Source organism: Gopherus evgoodei, chromosome 9 (assembly GCF_007399415.2).
Source record: "Gopherus evgoodei ecotype Sinaloan lineage chromosome 9, rGopEvg1_v1.p, whole genome shotgun sequence".
Taxonomy (NCBI): Eukaryota; Metazoa; Chordata; order Testudines; family Testudinidae; genus Gopherus; species Gopherus evgoodei.
The window spans coordinates 34,560,583-34,580,797 of NC_044330.1; the positions used below are offsets into that span (position 1 = coordinate 34,560,583).

Consider the following 20,215-nt stretch of genomic DNA (forward strand, 5'->3'; position numbering starts at 1 on the left):
AAGAGAGGGGGCTAATGTCGGAGTATCCCCCTGTCCTCGCTCCTGCACCCCACCTACCCCATCTTCCATAGTGCAGGGGGGACACATGACAGGGCTCAGGATGGAGGGAGCTTCCAGGCAGCAGCTGCACTCTCAGCAAGCTGATTTAATTAACAAGGCAGTGTACTTAAAGGGGAAATGTGCATCTTTCTCTCGCACACACATGGTGTGTGTCTCTGTCTGCGATGCTGTCTCCTCTTCCTCCATTCGTGCTCCCTTGTAGAATGTGTCAGTTAATTCTTGAGGGCTCAGCGAATTGCTAGTTCATCATTTAGCCATAAGGCATTCCCTGGGAAATATCCCACCCTCTGACTCCTCCACCTCAACCAAGCTTCACAATCATTATCATTGTGTACCAGTATTAAATTGTTTGTTTAAAACTTTGTGTGTGTGTGTGTGTGGTGTGTGTGTGTGTGTGTGTGTGTGTGTGTGGTGTGTGTGGTGTGTGTGTGTGTGTGTGGGTGTGTGTGTGTGTGTGTGTGTGTGACAAAAATTCCCTGGAACCTAAGTCCCTCATTTACATTAATTCTTATGGGGAAATTGCATGCACTTAAAATTGTTTTGCTTAAAGTCACATTTTTCAGGAACATAACTACAACGTTAAGTGAGGAGTTACGGTATTAAGACAGATGATGACATGATCCACTAGACCATGCAGAATGCTGGATGGTCAAGTGGATTACATAACTCATGATTTCTCATCCTGTTGTGCCACTAGCAAGTTGCATAGCCTTTCTATGCTTCCATTTGCTCTGTGTGCAGAATCAGGCTATAATACTTGCCTGCCTCCCATAAGTACTGTGAAAATTGAATTGTTAGATGTTTGTGCAGCGCTTTGAATTTGCCCAGTGTTAAGAATAAGATGATGCAGCATAAATGCTAACTGTAGTATTACATGATCCTCATCACTCCAAGCCAGTGAAATAGCTGCAGGGCAAAGCTAATCATGAAAATTGGCGACTGTGTATTTATTGGATTATTTCACTGCTACAATAAAACACATTTTCTTCAGAGTCTCAGTAATGGTCTTGGTCATCTGTCTTTGTAGTCTAGGAAATGTTGTCGATATAATAAATTTACAGCGTTCCATCTATCAGACTCACTACCCTTTTTATACATTTTATTTGTGTAATAGATAGCCTGTGGCCTTAAAGACACAATACCTTTTCAATTAATGACCATCCACCCACAATCCAAGATAGCTAAATTGTTACCTTTTATCAGGAAGCATTTCATAGCTTATTCAATTTTCTCCCACATGTGCTTTAGGTTACCATGGCCTTTATTGTGAAGAGGAATATAATGAATGCCTTTCTGCACCCTGCCAGAATGCTGCCACCTGCAGAGACCTTGTCAATAGCTATGAATGTGTATGCCTTGCTGAATATGAAGGTAAAATATGTTTTTGCCTCTTGTTGTATAAGTATCACTTACTCCACATGCTTTTTAATGCTTTCTTTCAGGATAACAAAATTATGAAATGAGGAGTTAAGATGTGGTGTGCCACTGAAATAAGGTAGGAAAATTAATTTAAAGTAGGTCCTGTCAACCCTTACTCAAGTGCTTAATTCTTACTTACATAAGTAGATCCACTGAAGTCAATGGTATTACTCATATGAACAAAATTAACTTGTGTAAGGATTTCCTTGTTCAGGTCGTTACTTTGTAGGCATACTAGATTATTCTGTTCCGTTAAAGATGTGAGTTAAAGTGATAGTTTTTTAAGAGGCTGTTAGATATAGTTTGTAATTGATTATTACTGGGAACCATTACCTGGAGGACTTTCCAGATTTCTGTTGGATTTTCTCTAGTGTAATGAGTTAAAAACACAGAAACAAAAACCTATTTAAAACTGTCTGCAGTGAAAAAATAAAATGTAACCAGTTATCTGGAAGTTTATTTGCAAATCATAAAATTCACAAGTAATGGTAATTCAGTGAACACTCCTCCATATTGACTGAAATCAATGCCATACCTGATTCAACAGATTCTGCTTTCATATAACATTTCCTACGAATTTTGTAAAATATATAGAAAAAATTGTTTACATTTTGTTCATCCAGAATATTTTAAGAATAGATTTATTTTGTTTTCAGTAAAAAAGAGTAAACCATATATGTTTTGTTTTTACACACACACAAACATGCACGCAGAGAGAGAGCAAGAACAGTGTTTTAAGGAACATAAAACATCTCCTCAAACAAGCAAAAAATCCTTATCTCTTTTGACTGAAGCTCAGTCAGCTGCTGCTTGAGGCTAAGTATATGTTTCATATTGGTGTGTGCTCTGTTCTTCACCACTGGATGAAGAATACATTATTCCCGTGGCCATGTATGAGGAATTAACCATCAGTTTTTCAGTGACAATGGGAATAGTGGTCTTTTTGACTTAGACTTCATGTTAAACTGTCAATACAACAAGTGTATCTCGCCAAAAAAAAAAAATCCAAAGTTTTAACCCCTAAAATTATAGGAAGTTAATTTTGTGCATTTGATTGAAATGCCAGCATGGGGCTCAGTCCTATAAACACTTTTTATAAGACATTGTGCTTTCTACTTTGAGTAGTTCCATTGGGCCTGATTCTCCATTGCCTTGCACTTTGTGTAGTCACCTACACCACTGTAAAGTGGGTATAGAACATTACTATTACCTGGTTTGGTAACATTTCACACCTACTTTGCACTGTTGTACGTGACTCTACAAAGTGCAGAGCAGTAGAGAATCAGACTCATTTATTTTAATAGGACTACTCAAAAGAGTCAAATTATTCAAACGCCTAAGTGTTTGCACAACTGGGACCGTAAGATGGACACTAAAAATATTTGCTCATTAATTTCTAGGGAGACTCTTGGGTACAAGGGAGAATTGTCAGGCAACACTAAATGCTTTGTTTGTAAATTTCTGAGACTTTTGTCTGATTTGGAGTCTATGTAAAAGTCTGATTGGAACAAAATAATGTGATAGCCTCCTTCTCTGTGCTGGTTAACATAATACACTGATGTTGAAATGTGCTATTCTCTGGTCAGATGGCCATAAAAGAGCTCATAACTGACTTACAGAATTTTGCCAAGTATTCTGACATAAGGAATACTGTTTGAATGGGCAGGGATAAAGCACAAGCTGAAAAGGACATTGTAAAACAAGACTAAGTGTATGCATAAAACAAATGCATTACCAGCTAAATTATGTAAATCCCTCTCATTCTCATTTTCATTCAGGCCTGCAGAATATTTATAATTTATATTACACCACCCAAAGACATAAAACATAAGAGAGGTCCATAATTGAAGAAATTACCATCTGAATAGATAAAAAAAATACACAGACTAGAGATAGGGGAACAGATATAAGCATAGAAGTGATGGAGGTTAAATGTGTCATGTTTCTATAAGGGTAGTTAAGCTGTGGAATAGGCTTCTAAGGGAGGTTGTGGAATCCCCATCGTTGGACATTTTTAAAAACAGGTTGGACAAACACATGTTGGGGATTGTCTAGGTTTACTTGGTTCTGCCACAGCACAGGGAGCTGGACTTGATGACTTCTCAAAGTCCCTTCCAGCCCTACGTGTCTATGATTTCGTATTGTTTTTTTCTTTCCCAGAAGGCTCCATCCCAACTTTTCCCACCAATCCTCTTCAGTTCTCTTAGTGCCTTGTTCCATCCTCATGCTTCCACATCCCTCACCAGTCTAATGTAGCTAATAACCATTAGCTAACTTCCGAACCAGTTACTCACCTCCCTCCAAGTTACTCTCTCTTCCCACACTTCTCCAGCAAGTCAGTCTCTTGTACCCATGAAAAAACTCACTGAATCTGAAGCTATTCATTGCTGGGATTATAAAAATACTATAAAGATACCTGTACTCCTGATATAGCCATCATTTTAGTAGCATATCAGGTGAAAACAACCATTTGATATATCATTTCCATAAATACATAGTAGTAATACAAATAAGAAAATAACTGACAGAAATTTCACAAAACACTTTCTCTGTATACATTGCATCTAATCAAAGTAGTTCTTTTAGATTAATTTCACTTCAGCCATATCATTATTGAAACGGGAAACGTGTAATATTTATCATGAATGGACAGAAGGCTAAAGTGTTTTCCTTAAATTCATTTTAGGCATGTTGTAGTGAATGGGAATGGTTTGTAATTTAGTAAATTTCTTAATATCCTTTCATAAAATAGCTGATCCCAGAGAGTTCAAATCTAACATTGACTGTAATTCCTGACAAATATCCTAAGTGAAATAAATTTGTGTCTTGTTGAGGCTATTATATCTGAGAAATATAATGTTACCATACATATAATCGTAGTTAGCAAAGTGTGGCACAATCTGTTGATATGGAGCTGATGTTAAAGGGACATCATTAACTTAAAATTTCTCTCTCAATATTTTTGCCTTCTACTCTTACAAGTGAAACATAAGATGAAAACGTGCAAATAACTGAAAGAGACTAGGTGTAATTGCTCTTCTAATTTTTCCAGTTTATTTTTTGCATTTCACAGGACTTTCAGTATCGTGGTTTTCCTTTGTATGTTCAATCTGTTTTACCTTTTTCTTTGTGCAACCAAGAAGAAAGAAAAAAGGGAGAAATGTGCCTATAAAACCACAGTACTGTACTGGCAGGGAGATTCAGATGAAGATGTAGTATCTGAAACAAATAATTATTTATTTTGTTGTTTTGTTAACTGATTAGATTTCAAGTTGGTGGTGCATTTGTAAAGCACATAATCTTCGGGACAATGAAAGGCAATACCAACAAAAATCTATGAGCATAGCTCACAAAATTACCCACAGAAATAAATTAATTATAGTTACTTAAAATTAGTCATTTAGATTTTGACCCCACAGTAGGATCAGTGAAGTTGTACCCTTATGGCTGCATGGAGTATTCAGCATTTCAGCATAAACTATTGTATATATATAGTGGATCACAAAGTAAAGGGGATGAATTATGCAAGCAAAAGCAACCAACAGATCAAAGGTCAGCCTTGAAATACACTACTCAGTTTTTACATAGAACAACCACCAATGCATGCCTAAATTTACCCTGAACAAGTTTATATCATTGCACCTGTAGGACTCTGTAAACACTTAGGAAAATGAGTAACTTTATGAATGAAAACAGCCCCATTGAGCTCAGTGAGTCTACTTGCGTGGTAGTGTTTTCAGAGCTGATACGATATAATATATGATACTATTGTGGCACCTGACCTTTCTCCTCAATCCCGTTGGGAATCTACCATCCTTTCCTGCCTTGGTGCCCGATAAGGTCTCACAAACTGTTGGCAGAGTGAAACCACTGAGTTCACACAGATCAAGTTCTGAGGCAGGAGATCAAAGAAAGAGGGATGGGGCTTGCCAGTCAAATAAAATCATATCATGTTAACCTATATGTTTGAATAAGTTGATTTCTATTTCTAGTGCCATGACAAAACCATAGTGCCATCTGAGCCTACTGGAAAAGGAGAAAATAGGCTTAATAATGTGTACATATTATAATTTTAAGTTTCATATTAATTGGAACTGTTACTGAAGATAGTAGGCTGTTATTTTCATTGAAAAATATTCAACAGCTGGCCAACCTGCTTCTTTATCACACCGTTGTATAGACATAGAACTCCACTGCAGCCATTGTCCAAGAACAGGAACCTGGCCCGCTATGCTTGAAGAGGTGACATAGCCTTGATGAGAAGGAGAGTCCTATGCTTTAAGACCAAATCACTATAAAACATACGATCTGAATCTGATCTTGCATTGGCTTTACAGTTGTCTTACTTGTGATTTACACTGGTGTCTGAGAGAAGAACAATCATTGCCCTCATTCCATATGGCAGACAGCTCACATTCTGATTTCTGACTAACCATAAGTAACAAATAATGTTAATAACACTAATTTATCATTCCTAGGACGGCACTGTGAATTATACAAAGATCCTTGTGTTACATCAGCTGTCAAATGGTGGCAACTTGTGACAGTGAAGGTCTAAATGCTACATGTATCTGTGCACCTGGATTTACAGGCAAGTAATTTGCAAATTACACAAAAAGTAGAATTGTTAATCCCAGTGTCCGAAAGAAGGCAAATGTCAAGTATATAGCATCTGAATCTGTGTATCTCCATATTCTTTCGTATAATGAACAAGTTAAAAGGGACATTTTGGAGGATAGAAAATGATGTAGCAGTAGTATCTTGCATGTACTTCTAGGAAATATAGTAAGTACAGCTGAAACTAAGTTTTTAATGCAGTACTGCTTTGGAATTATTGTACCAATACAAAAACAATGGGGAGTCCGGTGGTACCTTAAAGACTAACAAATTTATTTGGGCATAAGCTTTCGTGGGTAAAGAACCCACTTCTTCAGATGCATGGAGTGAAAATTACAGATGCAGGCATTGTTATACTGACACATGAAGAGAAGGGAATTACCTTACAAGTGGAGAGCCAGTGCTGATAGGACCAATTCAATCAGGGTGGATGTATCCACTCCCAATAATGATGAGGAGGTGTCAATGCCAGGAGAGGGAAAGTTGCTCACTACAAAAAAAAATCTGTTAGTCTTTAAAGTGCCACCGGACTCCTCGTTGTTTTTGTGGGTACAGACTAACATGGCTACCCCCTGATACTGGTACCAACGCAGGGGCACATCTTTAACATTAGTTATTACTAGCTTTAGTTGTCAGAATAGCATGTTTTTTAAGGGAAAAGTACTTCATTCTATATTGAGTTTATATTTTATATTCCCCTTATGATGCCAATAAGGGTAGTCATTTGACTTATAACCGCACAACATTTTGATTAAAAAACTAAGTATGCTGTAAAATTAATATGACATACATTAAATGGATTAAAAACTATTAGGACTCAAAATGTAAATAGGGAATCATCACCGAGAGGGTATGTTTCCAGTGGTCCCACAGGATTGTTCTTGGACCTACACCATTTAACATTTTTATCAGTGACCTGGTGGAAAAGATAAAGTTATCACTGATAAAGTTGGCAGATGAGACAAAAATTGGGGAAATGGTAAATAATGAAGAGGACAGGTCACTGGGATCGCTTGATAACCTGGGCACAAGCAAATGTGAATGTATACATCTAGGAACAAAGAATGTAGGCCATGCTTACAGAATGGGGGATTCTATCCTGGGAAGCAGTGATTGTCAAGATGTTTCGGAGGCTGTGGTGGACAATGAGCCGAACATGAGTTCCCAATGTGACACTGTGGTCAAAAGAGCTAATGTGATCCTGAGATGCATAAACCAGGGATTCTCAAGTAGGAATAGAGAAATTATTTTACCTCTATATTTGGCATTGGTGCAGCTGCTCTGGCACTACTGTGTCCAGTTCTGGTGCCCATAGTTCAAGAAGGATGTTGATAAATTGGAGAGGGCCCAGAGAAGAGCCATGAGAAATGATTAAACATGAGAAAACATGCTTGTAGTGATAGACTCAGAGCTCAATCCTATTCTCCAACACTGACAATTTTAAATCAAGATTGGATGTTTGTCTGATTATTTTGGGGAAGTTCTATGGCCTGTGTCATAGAAGAGGTCAGACTTAGATGATCCGACCTTGGAATCTATGAAACTATGAAATGCTGGAAGGCTGGGTTACTAATGATACAGGCACCTATTGATAAGAGAATTAATTCTCTCTTCTGTATTACTGATGTTATGGTAAAGTTTGAGTATTGAAGTTATTTAATATTGGTCCCCATATTCTTTTTATACATAGGGCCACATTTACCTCTGAGGTACTCTCCAGAATAACTCTATTTCAGTCAATTTCAGCTTTACACTGATGTGACTGAGTTGCAATTGGTTAATGCTTGTAAATGCTGGTGTAAATAAATCTATTTTATGTTTGATGTTACCCAGAAGGTGTAGTGCTTGTAAGTAGTATAAAAGTAATCGATATTCTAATTAGGTGCTTCTTTGAGACATGCTACATTAAAGAAAAAAGCATGAAAGGAAATTTATGGAATCATATACCATGAAGCAATTCAAAGTGGTGTAAAAATGATTAATCATTCAAAACACACTTGTTACAATTCCCATAACGGTGTCCCTTTAATAAAATCTCATGTTAAAAGTTTTAAGTAGTAAAGATGTATGCTTCGGGCTTTTTAGGAAATGAAGTTGAGCAATCGAGGTAAAATTTTAGCTATTGCAATTAAAATATCTAAAAAATTCAGTTCTCATAAAATGTGCTAGTATTTCCTGACAACAAAATGCCATCATCTACCATATAATATTTTAGCCAATACTTCATTATTCTCAGTATTATTGACATTTAAAATTCATATTAAAACATTGCAAAACCAAGGGCTTTTTGGCCTGATTCTCTCCTAAGACTAGTTTTATGTATAATTTAACTGATGTCAGTAGAGTTAGTCCTGGATAAGTGGGAAGAGAAAACCTGGCCCATGACTCAACCTTTCTCAGTAGTTAAATTCATATCCAGTGATTGTATGATGTTTTAAATGCTGTTTGGAGCAATCCTGATAAAATGTCTGTATAACACAGTAGAAATGCAAATACAATACTAAATGTTGTTACTTGGCATCAGGTGCTCACTATCTTTTGTGCCAAACACAAATAATTCCTAAATAACTTATAACTTCATTAAAACTTTTTGCTAACAGGTTTCCTTTCAGCTGAGAGCCTAACGATCTCAGGGCATGATGTCCTTTGGCTCATGTTCTTTTTCATCTAATAGCCCATTTCCATTGGACATGCATGCCTATCATACATTAAGATGGTTAATATAATAATGTTGTATATTGTCAATCCTAACTTTGTTTTTCATACCACATCTGTATGAAATTGTTTTTTTCCTTTCCGTGGAAGTTGTTATGGCTTAAAATCAGTTACATTTTGTAACATTTTTGTAATCTAATGACATTTGATAACATGCTGTTAAAAGATTTTTGATGCTGGACTGGGATATTTAAATAATATGTATGATGTTTTGAAACCTCTTATGATTTCTCCTTCAGATATGACCTTCTCTTTATTTGATGTTTTTAAATGGAAAGACCATCTATTGCAGGGGTGGTCACCCTGTGGCTCCAGAGCCGCATGTGACTCTTCAGAAGTTAATATGTGGCTCCTTGTATAAGCACTGACTCCGGGGCTGGAGCTACAAGCACCAACTTTTCAGTGTGCCGGGGGGGGTGCTCACTGCTCAACCCCTGGCTCTGCCACAGCCTTGCCCCTACTCCACCCCTTTCCCGCCTCCTCCCAGAGCCTCCTGCATGCCATGAAACAGCTGATCGGGAGATGTGAGGAGGGATGGGGGAGGCACTGATTGGTGGGGCTGCCGGTGGGTGGGAAACACTGGGAGCAGGGTCAGGGGGAGCTGATGTGGGACTGCTGACGTATTACTGTGGCTCTTTGGCAATGTACGTTGGTAGATTCTAGCTCCTTCTCAGGCTGGCCACCACTGATCTATTGTGTATACTTTAACAAACACATAGAAAAGCTGCAGACCTAGAAACAGGACCTGTATGCATTCAGAGTAGGCACTGAACTAATGGGGAAGCAGAAAATAGCTACCACAAGCTGAGTCTTTAAAACATGGGCCCAACACTAGCCAGTGTTATCTGTCTAGTACTACTGACCTCACCATGGTGGCAACCTCCCCATTCATTACTAAGGTTTCCATTATTGTTCCTGTAGTTTCCAGCAAAGGGACATCTTACAACTAAGAAGCACTGTGGAGGAGCACTGTGCTCTTCCACCATCTCCATTATAGATTGGAAGAGAGGCAAGTGATCTGCTAGTCTACTCAGGATGCACTGTCATGGAGAAGACTGGAGTCCTACACCATCTTGTAGCCCAGTTCTGTGCTTATAACCTCATTATATCAAATTCTTCTGTCTTACACCAGTGTGAGAGAGCAGGATGTAGTCCATTGACTTCAGGGAAAGGTTGCACAGGGTGTAAGTCACTGCAGAATTTGGCCACTGATCTTTCGCTTCATAGCTTGGAATGGGCTGGGTGTTACAGAGGTGGTGTACTTAGCTCCTGGAGAGAGCACAAGAGTGACCTCCTTGGACAACTAAATAATGGTAATAGTAAAGATAATTTTGCAAGTCTTAGAAAAATAAATGGGAGCCATGTGTATTGTATACATCCAAGAGCTGACTTTGGCTCTAAACCTCTAAAAATGTCTTTGCACTTATTAGTTCTTATATGCTGAGCTTTGGTAAATTTATTGCACAGTTCTGTAGTTTGTAGTAGTTTTATATCACAGTCTCTTTTCCCCAGAAACCGATTGCCCAATTAATAAAGAGACAGTTTTACAAATGATCTAGTTAATAGGCAATCAACTCCAAGTCTTCTACACAGACATAAAGGATTATATTTGTTCCAAGAAACTAATTAATTTGGACATTGCTGAGTTATAATCAACCTTGAAAGAGTGAAAGTTGTTAATATTGCATAGAATTGGTGTAGCTTGAAAAATTTAGCAGCAAAATGTAGCTGCTACTAGACAATTCACTAAGATAAACAGCTGTTCAATATTATGTGTAACATAGAATCATAGAATATTAGGGTTGGAAGAGACCTCACGAGGTCATCTAGTCCAACCCCTGCTCAAAGCAGGACCAACACCAACTAAATCATCCCAGCCAGTGCTTTGTCAAGCCTGACCTTTAAAACATTTAAGGATGGAGATTCCACTACCTCCCTAGGTAACCCATTCCAGTGCTTCACCACTCTCTTAGTGAAATAGTGTTTCCTAATATCCAACCTAGACCTCCTCCCACTGCAACTTGAGACCATTGCTTCTTGTTCTGTCATCTGCCACCACTGAGAACAGCCTAGCTCCATCCTCTTTGGAACCCACCTTCAGGTAGTTGAAGGCTGTGATCAAATCCCCACTCACTCTTCTCTTCTGCAGACTAAATAACCCTAAATAACCCCAGTTCCCTCAGCCTCTCCTCGTAAGTCATGTGCCTCAGCCCCCTAATCATTTTTGTTGCCCTCTGCTAGAATCTCTCCAATTTGTCCACATCCCTTCTGTAGTGGGGGGACCAAAACTGGACACAATACTCTAGGTGTGACCTAACCAGTGCCAAATAGAGGGGAATAATCACTTCCCTCGATCTCCTGGCAATGCTCCTACTAATACAGCCCAATATGCCATTGGCGTTCACATCTGTTTGAAACTAGATTTTAAAAATAACAGTTTGAAAATGACCAGGAAAGCAAATATACTAATCGGATGGTATTGAAAATGGCAAATCTGTCTACTTTGAACAATTATTGGGAGCTAAAAAGGACTTCATTTTGTCACATAATATGTGTTTGTTGTAAGCTCCGAAGTGCTTATATTCATCAGTTTGCACAACCAGAGCAAAGGTATGCAGCCAGTTTAGTCATTTTGCCTCATTTTCAAATTAATATGATTGTCATAATCCAAACACACTGCTTTTAAGCTAATTTACATCTGTCTTGATGTTCAGTCAATTATGTAAAAGATAATTGTCAATTTGTCAGTAATATATAAACAAATACTTATTATTTTATATCATATGCTGCTTTCTGTTAGATTAATAGGAGAATATTATTTAGGGCCTGATCCTGTGTGGTACTTCCACAAAGTTAAATAGCACTGGAGTCTTCCACTTCATGGTAGCCCTTAATAGCTAATGAATTGATTGTATTAGCTGATCTTAGTGTATTGACTAGAATAGCACATTATGTGATAAACTGTTCTATCATATTTGACTGGGGAAGAAGAATGGTCTTGTGTTTCAAGTAAAGGCTGGGATGACAGGTGAACAGGGTGAACTTGGTGAAGTCAGTTAGTGGTATCTGAGTTCTTTGACAGTTGTAAAAGCATGTTGCCATTCTGAGACAGAAAGTGATATATCAACTGCAAAATATTATTCACCAAAGAAAATTATAGATGTTCAGCTAATTCAACAGAAAAATGTCACAAAGGTGGTCTTTATTTTTTCAATAAATGTTTGATATGTGAGGATGAAATAACTAGTTTTAATGACATTGCTAATCTAGCTAACTTTTGCTTTTAGTGACTGAAACAACACAACTGGCTTGATACACGATACATCCACAAGCATCTTTCTTTTTTACTTTAAGGTGAAGAGTGTGAATTTGATATAAATGACTGTGACAGCAATCCATGTCATCATGCTGGGACTTGCATAGACCAACCCAATGGTTATACGTGCCATTGTCCACACGGCTGGGTTGGAGCGAATTGTGAAATATGTAAGTGTTATGAAGATTGATTATGTTGCTTTTAATAGCCTTTTGATATATGTATAGGTCATTGTCCTGGAAATCTCTAATCGTGGACCAAAATTATACTAAAAGAATTGTAGGCAGTTCTTAAACAATACCTCAGCATGCACAGAATGAAGGAAAATGCACTCTAAAAAGAACTATAATGTAGCAAAGTTGCATAAAATCCTGGAATTAGTCTTTTAGGCCAAACTTTCTAAAGTGTCCACTGATCTTTAGGTGCTTCTGTTTCTGGGTGTTCAAGTTTGAGACACCATAGGCCTGATTTTCAGAAGTGCTGAGCACCCATCACTCCAGCAGAAGTCAGTGTGAGCTGTTGGTGCTCAGCACCTCTGTAAATTGGACCCAAAGTGTCTCAAGGCAAGCAACTAAAATTGGTGGCCACTTCTGAAAATTTTGGCTGGTGCACCCAGTGATCACAAAGTTTAATTTCAGAATTGTGATTATACCTTAACTTGGTAAATGTAAAGCTTGTGGGCTTGACTTCAGAGACTCTCATTGACTTCAGCTGGAGCTGCAGATGAACAGCACTTCTAAAAATCAGGCACTATGTTTATGCTTCACTGAGGCCTTGTTTTTGTCCTTGACAGCAGTTCTGTCTCCTTTACTGGGGAACTTAACGGTATATTTGACCATTTCACTGTTCACAGACTACAGTGAAGGATCCCCCTCCAAATATTAGATAGTTACTCAGAGTGATTTACGGGTTTGAAGCTGCCCAGTGCAGTCGCAGACTGTTGCATGAATAAGTGCAAGATAAAAAGTAATGAACAGAAGATACTCAGGAGAATCCCATGCTGTATTACTGAGAACCTGGCAGAATGTCACAAAGTTACTCCTACGTAACAGCTGGAGTAAAGCCAAAGTAGTACATGTGTAGTTAAGCTCCTTTATAATAGAGGGATCATATTTTGGACCATGTCTCCTAAGATATGCCCACTCTTCACCCAAACCTTTCCTTTTTGAATCCTGTGCTCTTGAGACTGATTTCAATGCAGACAATGCCTAAAGCTCATCCTTACTTCTTCTCACATGTCACCAGGACCGGCGCTAGGGGTTTGAGCGCCCTAGGCGGACGGCAATTTCGCCGCCCCGCGCGCTGGTCCCACGGCTCTGCTGGAGCTGCCACAGTGATGCCTGCGGGCGGTCCAGCGGAGCCGCGCGAGCAGCCGACCGCCCACCCGCAGGCACCACTGCGGCAGCTCCACTGGAGCGGCCTGCCGCCCCCTCCGGCAAAACGGCGCCCACCAATTATTCTGGCGCCCTAGGCAATTGCCTAGGCTGCCTAAATGGTAGCGCCGGCCCTGCATGTCACCTCTGCTCACCCTTCTGTCAAAGTGCAACCACTCCATACTTTTTATCGTGCCTGCATTTGCTAGATTAAGGCCTAAGTCTATGCATTTGTTGTTCATGAATTCAGTTTCATTGGTCAGTCATAGGACAGCACAAATACAAACCACGAAAGGCACAGTGTTGATGATATCAACCACTTCAAGGGCTAAATTATGCCTAGTCCCTGTGCAAAGTTTTCCTTGCCAGCTTGAGTCCTTTGCAGGGTCTATTGCAATCCCTTGATTTTTGCTTCTGGATAGCACTGCTGGCCACTCCCAAGACAGTGAATCCATTGTGTGTCTCACCTTTGATTTGCAGACAGTGCATGCTGCAGTCTGGGGAGCTCTTAGGTGCAATATCTTCTACAACTCCGCTTATAGAGTTGCTTCTGTGAGCCAGAGATGAGCCTTCAATAGGTCTGTGAGGCCTGCTGAGGCATAGTGATCCCTGAACCGGGCACATCTACTTAATCAGTAAGGCAATGTCATTCTGAGTGACTGCACCTTAGTTATGTGGTAGGCAGTGGGCTGACAGAAAAATTATTTTAATTCCTTGAGACATGCAATATCCTCTAGAAATGCATTCCCTGGAGTACCTTGATATAATAATTGCATTACTATTATGGAATGGAATGAAAACACATAAAAGGAAGACAGGCAGAGCTATGCACTTACTGGGCACTGCAAAGCTGATCTGTGAAATTAGCAGCATCTGTTCAGGGATCTTCTTTGTATCCAGAGTTCTAGATCCACTGAAGGCTTGGTCCTCAGTAGAGTCCTGCATGCATAAGCAGAAGTGGAAAAATGATGAGCAGGACAGAGAGCAAAGAAAGCCTCCTCTGCTGCACATCTGAAAAATTACTCCTGCCTGATCAGAGGAGTAAAGCTTTTGAGGAGAATTTATTGCTAAGGGTATATATCTACACAGCAAAAAAGGTGTATTCTTAACTCAGGGTACCTAACTCAGGTTAAAATAGCAGTAAAGACACGGCAACTCAGCTTTTAAATTGCATTAGTAGCTTGAGTTCAACCCAGGTTCTTCTATAGGCTTTAACTTGAGGTGCTAATCCAAGTTAAAAGCACAGTTGGTTTGTCTTCACTGCTATCTTTAACTAGATCCAACTTAAGAACACACCTGTTTTGCAGTGTGGACATACATTATGTGCCTGATTAGCAAGACGAGATTCATGCTTAAGCCCATGACTCTAAGACATCCACTCTTCTCATTTACCCATTTGTAAATTTGTAAGTAAGGGCTCAGGTGCACACACAACTTAAGATCTCATTCTGCTCAGTGGGGAGAACTATCTGTCTCTTGGCTTAACCCTGCTTGCACTCAGACATGGAAATCAATGGGAGTTTTGTCATTGCCTTTAGTGGGTTGCGCATTTCACCCCAGTTGTATCCTGGATTGTCAAGGACTGTTCTTCACATTATATCCCTGGCTTCCTTAAGCATCGCCTTCACCAGCAGTAACCCCTCATTGGATCTCTTCTATAGCAGCTACAGGCACTGATGAAGTTTACTGCTGCTGTATAGTGAGACTTACTGTGTCAGTGTGTTTCATAGTGCCACTGACAAGGGCCTAGGCCAATAGCCATGTCCGTCTTCCACCCCATTCTCACCAGTGGTGGCCCTATAACCGTCTGAATGTTAATGACTTGGATAATATCACCTGCTGATGCTGCAATCAGGAGCCTATAGCTATTTACTTGCCTTGTTAATGTTTAGAAAATATATATTATTAGGAATTGTAAACCCCCCATTCTGATCTTCAAACAGCTCCTCCAGGCTTGCCAAATCCATCATCAGAAGCAAGCTCCCCATTGACCAAAACCCACCGACACCAAGCCATAACAACAGTCTGCAGGTTTTGCATCTTTCTCCACAGTTACAGTGATAAATACCTCCCACAACACACCTTTTAAGATTCCTGGGTCCTACACATGCCCATCACATGTGCAGGGCCAGTGCAAGGAAGTTTCGCGCCCTAGGCGAAACCTTGTGCCTCCCCCTCCAGACCTGCAGCAGCTCCCCGCCCTCCCCCCGCCCTGAAGTGTGCCGCCCACCCCCGTGGCAGCTTCCCACCCCCTGGCCTGAGGAGCCCTACGGTACCTCCCGACCCCAGCTCACCTCTGTTCCGCATCCTCTCTAAGCAGGACTGCACAGTGGAACCCCTGGGCTGGCAGCTGCTGGCAGTGGCATGCTGACCCAGGAGACCTCCCTGGGTTGCCAGCGGTGCGCCAGGGCAGCCCAGAGGATTCCGGGGGCCTGGTGTCTTCAGCGGTGGGGGCCCCCCACTTTGGTGGTAATTCGGCGGCGAGGGGGCCTTCCGCTCCGGGACCTGCCGCCGAAGTGCCCCGGAGACCCGCCACGGGGCCCCCCCACTGCCGAATTGCCGCCAAAGCAGGACCAGCTGCCGAAGTGCAGCTGGGTCTTCAGCGGTAATTCTGTGGTGGAGGGCCCCCGCTGCGGGTCTCCGGAGCACTTCGGGGACTGGTCCCAGAGCGGAAGGGCCCCCTGCTGCCGAAGTACAGCCGAAGACCGGGCTGCATGTCGGCAGCGGGTCCCGCTTCAGCGGTAATTCACCGGCGGGGGGTCCTTCCACCCCTGAGTGGAAGGACCCCCCCGCCAGCGAGGACCGGGAGCAGAAGAAGCTCCAGGGGCCCGGGCCCTGCGAGAGTTTTCCTGGGCTCCTGGAGCGAGTGAAGGACCCTGCTCCAGGGGCCTCGAAAAACTCTCGTGGGGGCCCCTGCGGGGCGTGGGGCAAATTGCCCCTGTTGCCCCCCTCTCTAGGTGGCCCTGCTGGCGCGCTGACCCAGAGGAAGCCCTGGGCTGCTGGCTGCTGCGGCGGCGCACTGACCCAGAGGAAGCCCTGAGCTGCTGGCTGCCGCAGCGGCGCCCTGACCCGGGGGACCCCCTGGGCTGCCGGCTGCCGCAGCGGCACCCTGACCCGAGGGACACCCTGGGCTGCCGGCTGCCGCCAGCAGCTCAGACTTCCTCTCTGTCCCAGCAGCAGCGGCTGCTCAACCATTTAGAAAAAAATTGGGGGGTGCTTTTTGGCGCCCCCAAATCTCGGCGCCCTAGGCAACCGCCTAGTCCGCCTAAATGGTTGCACTGGCCCTGCACATGTGGTGTACCTCATCCAGTGCACTAAATGGCTCTGTAGCAACTACATGGGTGAAACAAGATAATCACTACAATCTCAAATGAACTCACACAGAAAAATTATAAATGACAAAAACACCCTATAGGCAGCAGTCAAACATTTTTACGAAAAGATCATTCCATATCTAACCTCTTAGTCCTTGTGCTCAAAGAAAACTTGCACACCACCTTCAAGAGATGAGCCTAGGAGCTTAAATTTGTAACTTTGTTAGACTAAAAATCACTAGAGACACTTGATTTGTAGCTCATTGCAACAATCTATAACACACTAACCATCCTTTGTCCTGTGACTGCACAGGTATGGCCTCTTACAACATGTTAACACCTCATGCTAAACTGTCTGTTCCATCTTGTATTTAGCTGTGACACTTGACTACCTTTCCCAGACCTGAAGAAGAGCTCTTGTAAGTTTGAAAGCTCATGTCTTTTACTAACATCAATTGGTCCAATAAAAGATATTACCTCACCCACCTTGCCTCTGCAAATAACATGTCATTTATAGGGAACTTGCCTAAAAAATCCTACTGTGGCACTTTACAACACTCAAAGATAATTATAATACAAACCAAAAAAGTTCAGCACTTGTTGTAAATCTACAGAATTAAATTTAAACCTTAAAAACACTTAACACTTTTTTTAAAGGGGTAGGGAGGCAGGATTTCAGCTTGCCTATAAAGAATTACCAAAATAAATCTGGATGGATTTCTGAAGAAATCTCTTTTCAGAATAGGACTGAAAACACTTGATCTTCAATAGACTTTTCAAAAGAGCGATCTACCTCAGGGAACTCCCTTCTCTGTCTTTGCGTTGTCATGGCTAAATGGTTAGAGGCCAAGTGCAATTCTTAGTATGCCTACAAAAGAAAAGGGCCATATTCAAACCTGGTATAAATGGTCATGACTCAGGGCTTGTGTACATTTAAAACACTACAGTGATATCACTGCAGTGCTTCTGCATAGATAATCCACCTCCCTGAGAGGCAGTAGCTAGGTTAATGGAAGAATGTTTCCATTGACCTAGTGCTGTCTACATGGGGACTTAGGCTGGCTTAATTATGCTGCTCAGGAGTGTGGATTTTTCATACCCTTGACCAGTGTAATTAAACCAACCTAATTTTCTAGTGTAGACCAGGCCTCAATGGACTTGAATGGAGTTGATCCTATTGTGCATTGTCTCAGTTTGGCCCATTGATTTCATATCTCAACTAACCTGCATCCATTTCAGCAGCATATCCCTCATTGTCAGAGCCATGCAGACCATCCATCACACAGCCTCAGCAGTTTCTATATACTGACACACTGGAAATTAAATTCACCATTGAAGTGCTAGCTTCATGTGATTGATCCACCCTCCTGACCTGACTGACTCAAACATGTGATGAAGTCGAGTTCCAGACTTTCACAGGAGATGGAGTGTGGTGGTGCAACTCTTCCACATTCCTAAACTGATCCAGCTTTGCCTTTTATGATGATCTGCTTTAGTCAGAAAGGAGGCTGGTGAGATGGTGCATTACTTCATCCCTTTTCAGAGAAACTGTCTATCTAAAATTGGCAGCTCCACATCCTGTGCAGCTTTTTCACAACTGACCCAACTATCTATTTCACTGGGGTTATTGTTTTTACAAGTATTTCAGGGTTAAGGTTCTTCAACTACCTGTTAAACTATATTATTTAACTACTTTCCAGTTATTTTCCAGACTGTCCATTCAGCATGAAATAATTTGCCTGCCAATGAAACCCCACATTTATTATATCATTTTGTGGTCTTTCCTAGTGACAGCAATGTCTACTGAAAAACAGTGGAATTAAAAATAAATCCTAGAGGGACACTGCAACCAACCTGAGTTACACAAGAGAAAAAATTTCCCACTAAAATGAAATACTCTTGGCCAGTGAGGATAATGTAAGATTTAAGTTTGCAACTATGTATAAAATTGCCCGTTTATAAACCACTTAGTGCCTGCACATTATCTTTCAGCACTATCTTTTCAGACTCTACAGATATGGATAATATAATCAGCAAGGAAAGTTTAACGATAGTATTACTCAGAGAAAATCATTTACAGGATAATCCTAGGAGTATATATGTATATGTCATAATCTACAATCTTACTGAATCTTATCATGGTTGCTGTGGCAACTGAGAAGATCATAAATTTGAGTCACCACTACTTTCTTCTTAACCTCTGGAATATGTGCCATGCATCTTTTGGATTTTATCTATGGAAAAAGAACAGAAGAAATTCCTCACATCCTTATCATCCAGAGATTGAAGACAGTGGGCCAGAATCAGGTTTTCTGTGCCTCCAGTGAAGTTGTATCTGCTAATATTAGGTCTGAATTTGGCCGAGTATATTTCACAACAGAACAGCGTGTCTGATAGATGTGCTATGGAGCGAAAACAGAGGCTCTTCCAAAATTGAAATAACTCCACACAGCTGGGCCATTTCATTCACTAGCAAGCAGAGAACATGACAATATTAAACCCTTAAAAACATTAAATCATTAAATGCTTTGTGGTTCAGATTGATCAGAATTTCAGGGTTCTGTGCAAAAGCAAATATAAACAAGCCTATGCATGTTCAGTACTGCAACCCCTTTATTAGGTCCAGGGTGCTCCCTGCAATGTGATCAGCTAGTTCTGTGATGTGTGAGGGGTTAAAGGCAGGATCTTACCTCCTTATCCCTTTGAGGCACCATGCACCCCAGGGGAGTAAGGAAGGGAGCAGTTTTTCCCCTTGAGCATAGGGACTTCAATTGTGGTGGGACCTTCTGCCACCTCATCCTCATGTACCTCCCATAAGGGTTAGGAACAGTCTGGCCCTAAATGAATCTTTGACTGTATTATAAAACAAAATCTATTTATTTAGAGTCTAATCACCCAACATAAACCATGCAGAGACTCAGTCATGTTTATGTGATTTTCCTGATGATTAAATAGCTGAAATGAAGTGGAAATATTTTGATGCAAAAATAATAGGCTTGTGTTAAAAGGCATCAGTCAAATGTGAGGATACACTAGGGCTATGCTATCTCCTTATCTGGATCTCACACAGGGAGTACAGAAATGCTTTCTTTTCAAGTGAATCCTGCTTATTTTATCAAGGTAGACAACTGTAGTCTCCCGGGATGTGTATCTGAGATTTAAGAACTGTTCTTTTTTGCTTCCTTGGGTAGAAAGTATGGGATGCCCAGGACGTGGATTGCCTGTAATCAAGTACAGTCTACTTACTTGTAGCTGTATATTGTACTGCTTGAATGACTTAATAGTTTAATAGTCTTTAATTTTTCGCCAACCCTTTGAGATTTATGCTTGCAAATCAATGAAAAAGTTACTCCACACAGGAACCTCTTTTACCAGTATTTGCAGCTGTTTTGCCCTACAGG

At 40.9% G+C, this 20,215-nt stretch overlaps 1 protein-coding gene across 1 annotated transcript in view; it reads left to right on the plus strand.

Annotated features, from left to right (window-relative positions):
• The window catches only part of DNER (delta/notch like EGF repeat containing), a 278,177-nt gene that overhangs the window by 243,948 nt on the left and 14,014 nt on the right, over positions 1-20,215 (plus strand). Inside the window, 4 exon segments of the mRNA XM_030576257.1 lie at positions 1,309-1,431; positions 5,958-5,990; positions 5,993-6,070; positions 12,166-12,297. Coding sequence (XP_030432117.1) covers positions 1,309-1,431; positions 5,958-5,990; positions 5,993-6,070; positions 12,166-12,297 — 366 coding nt within the window.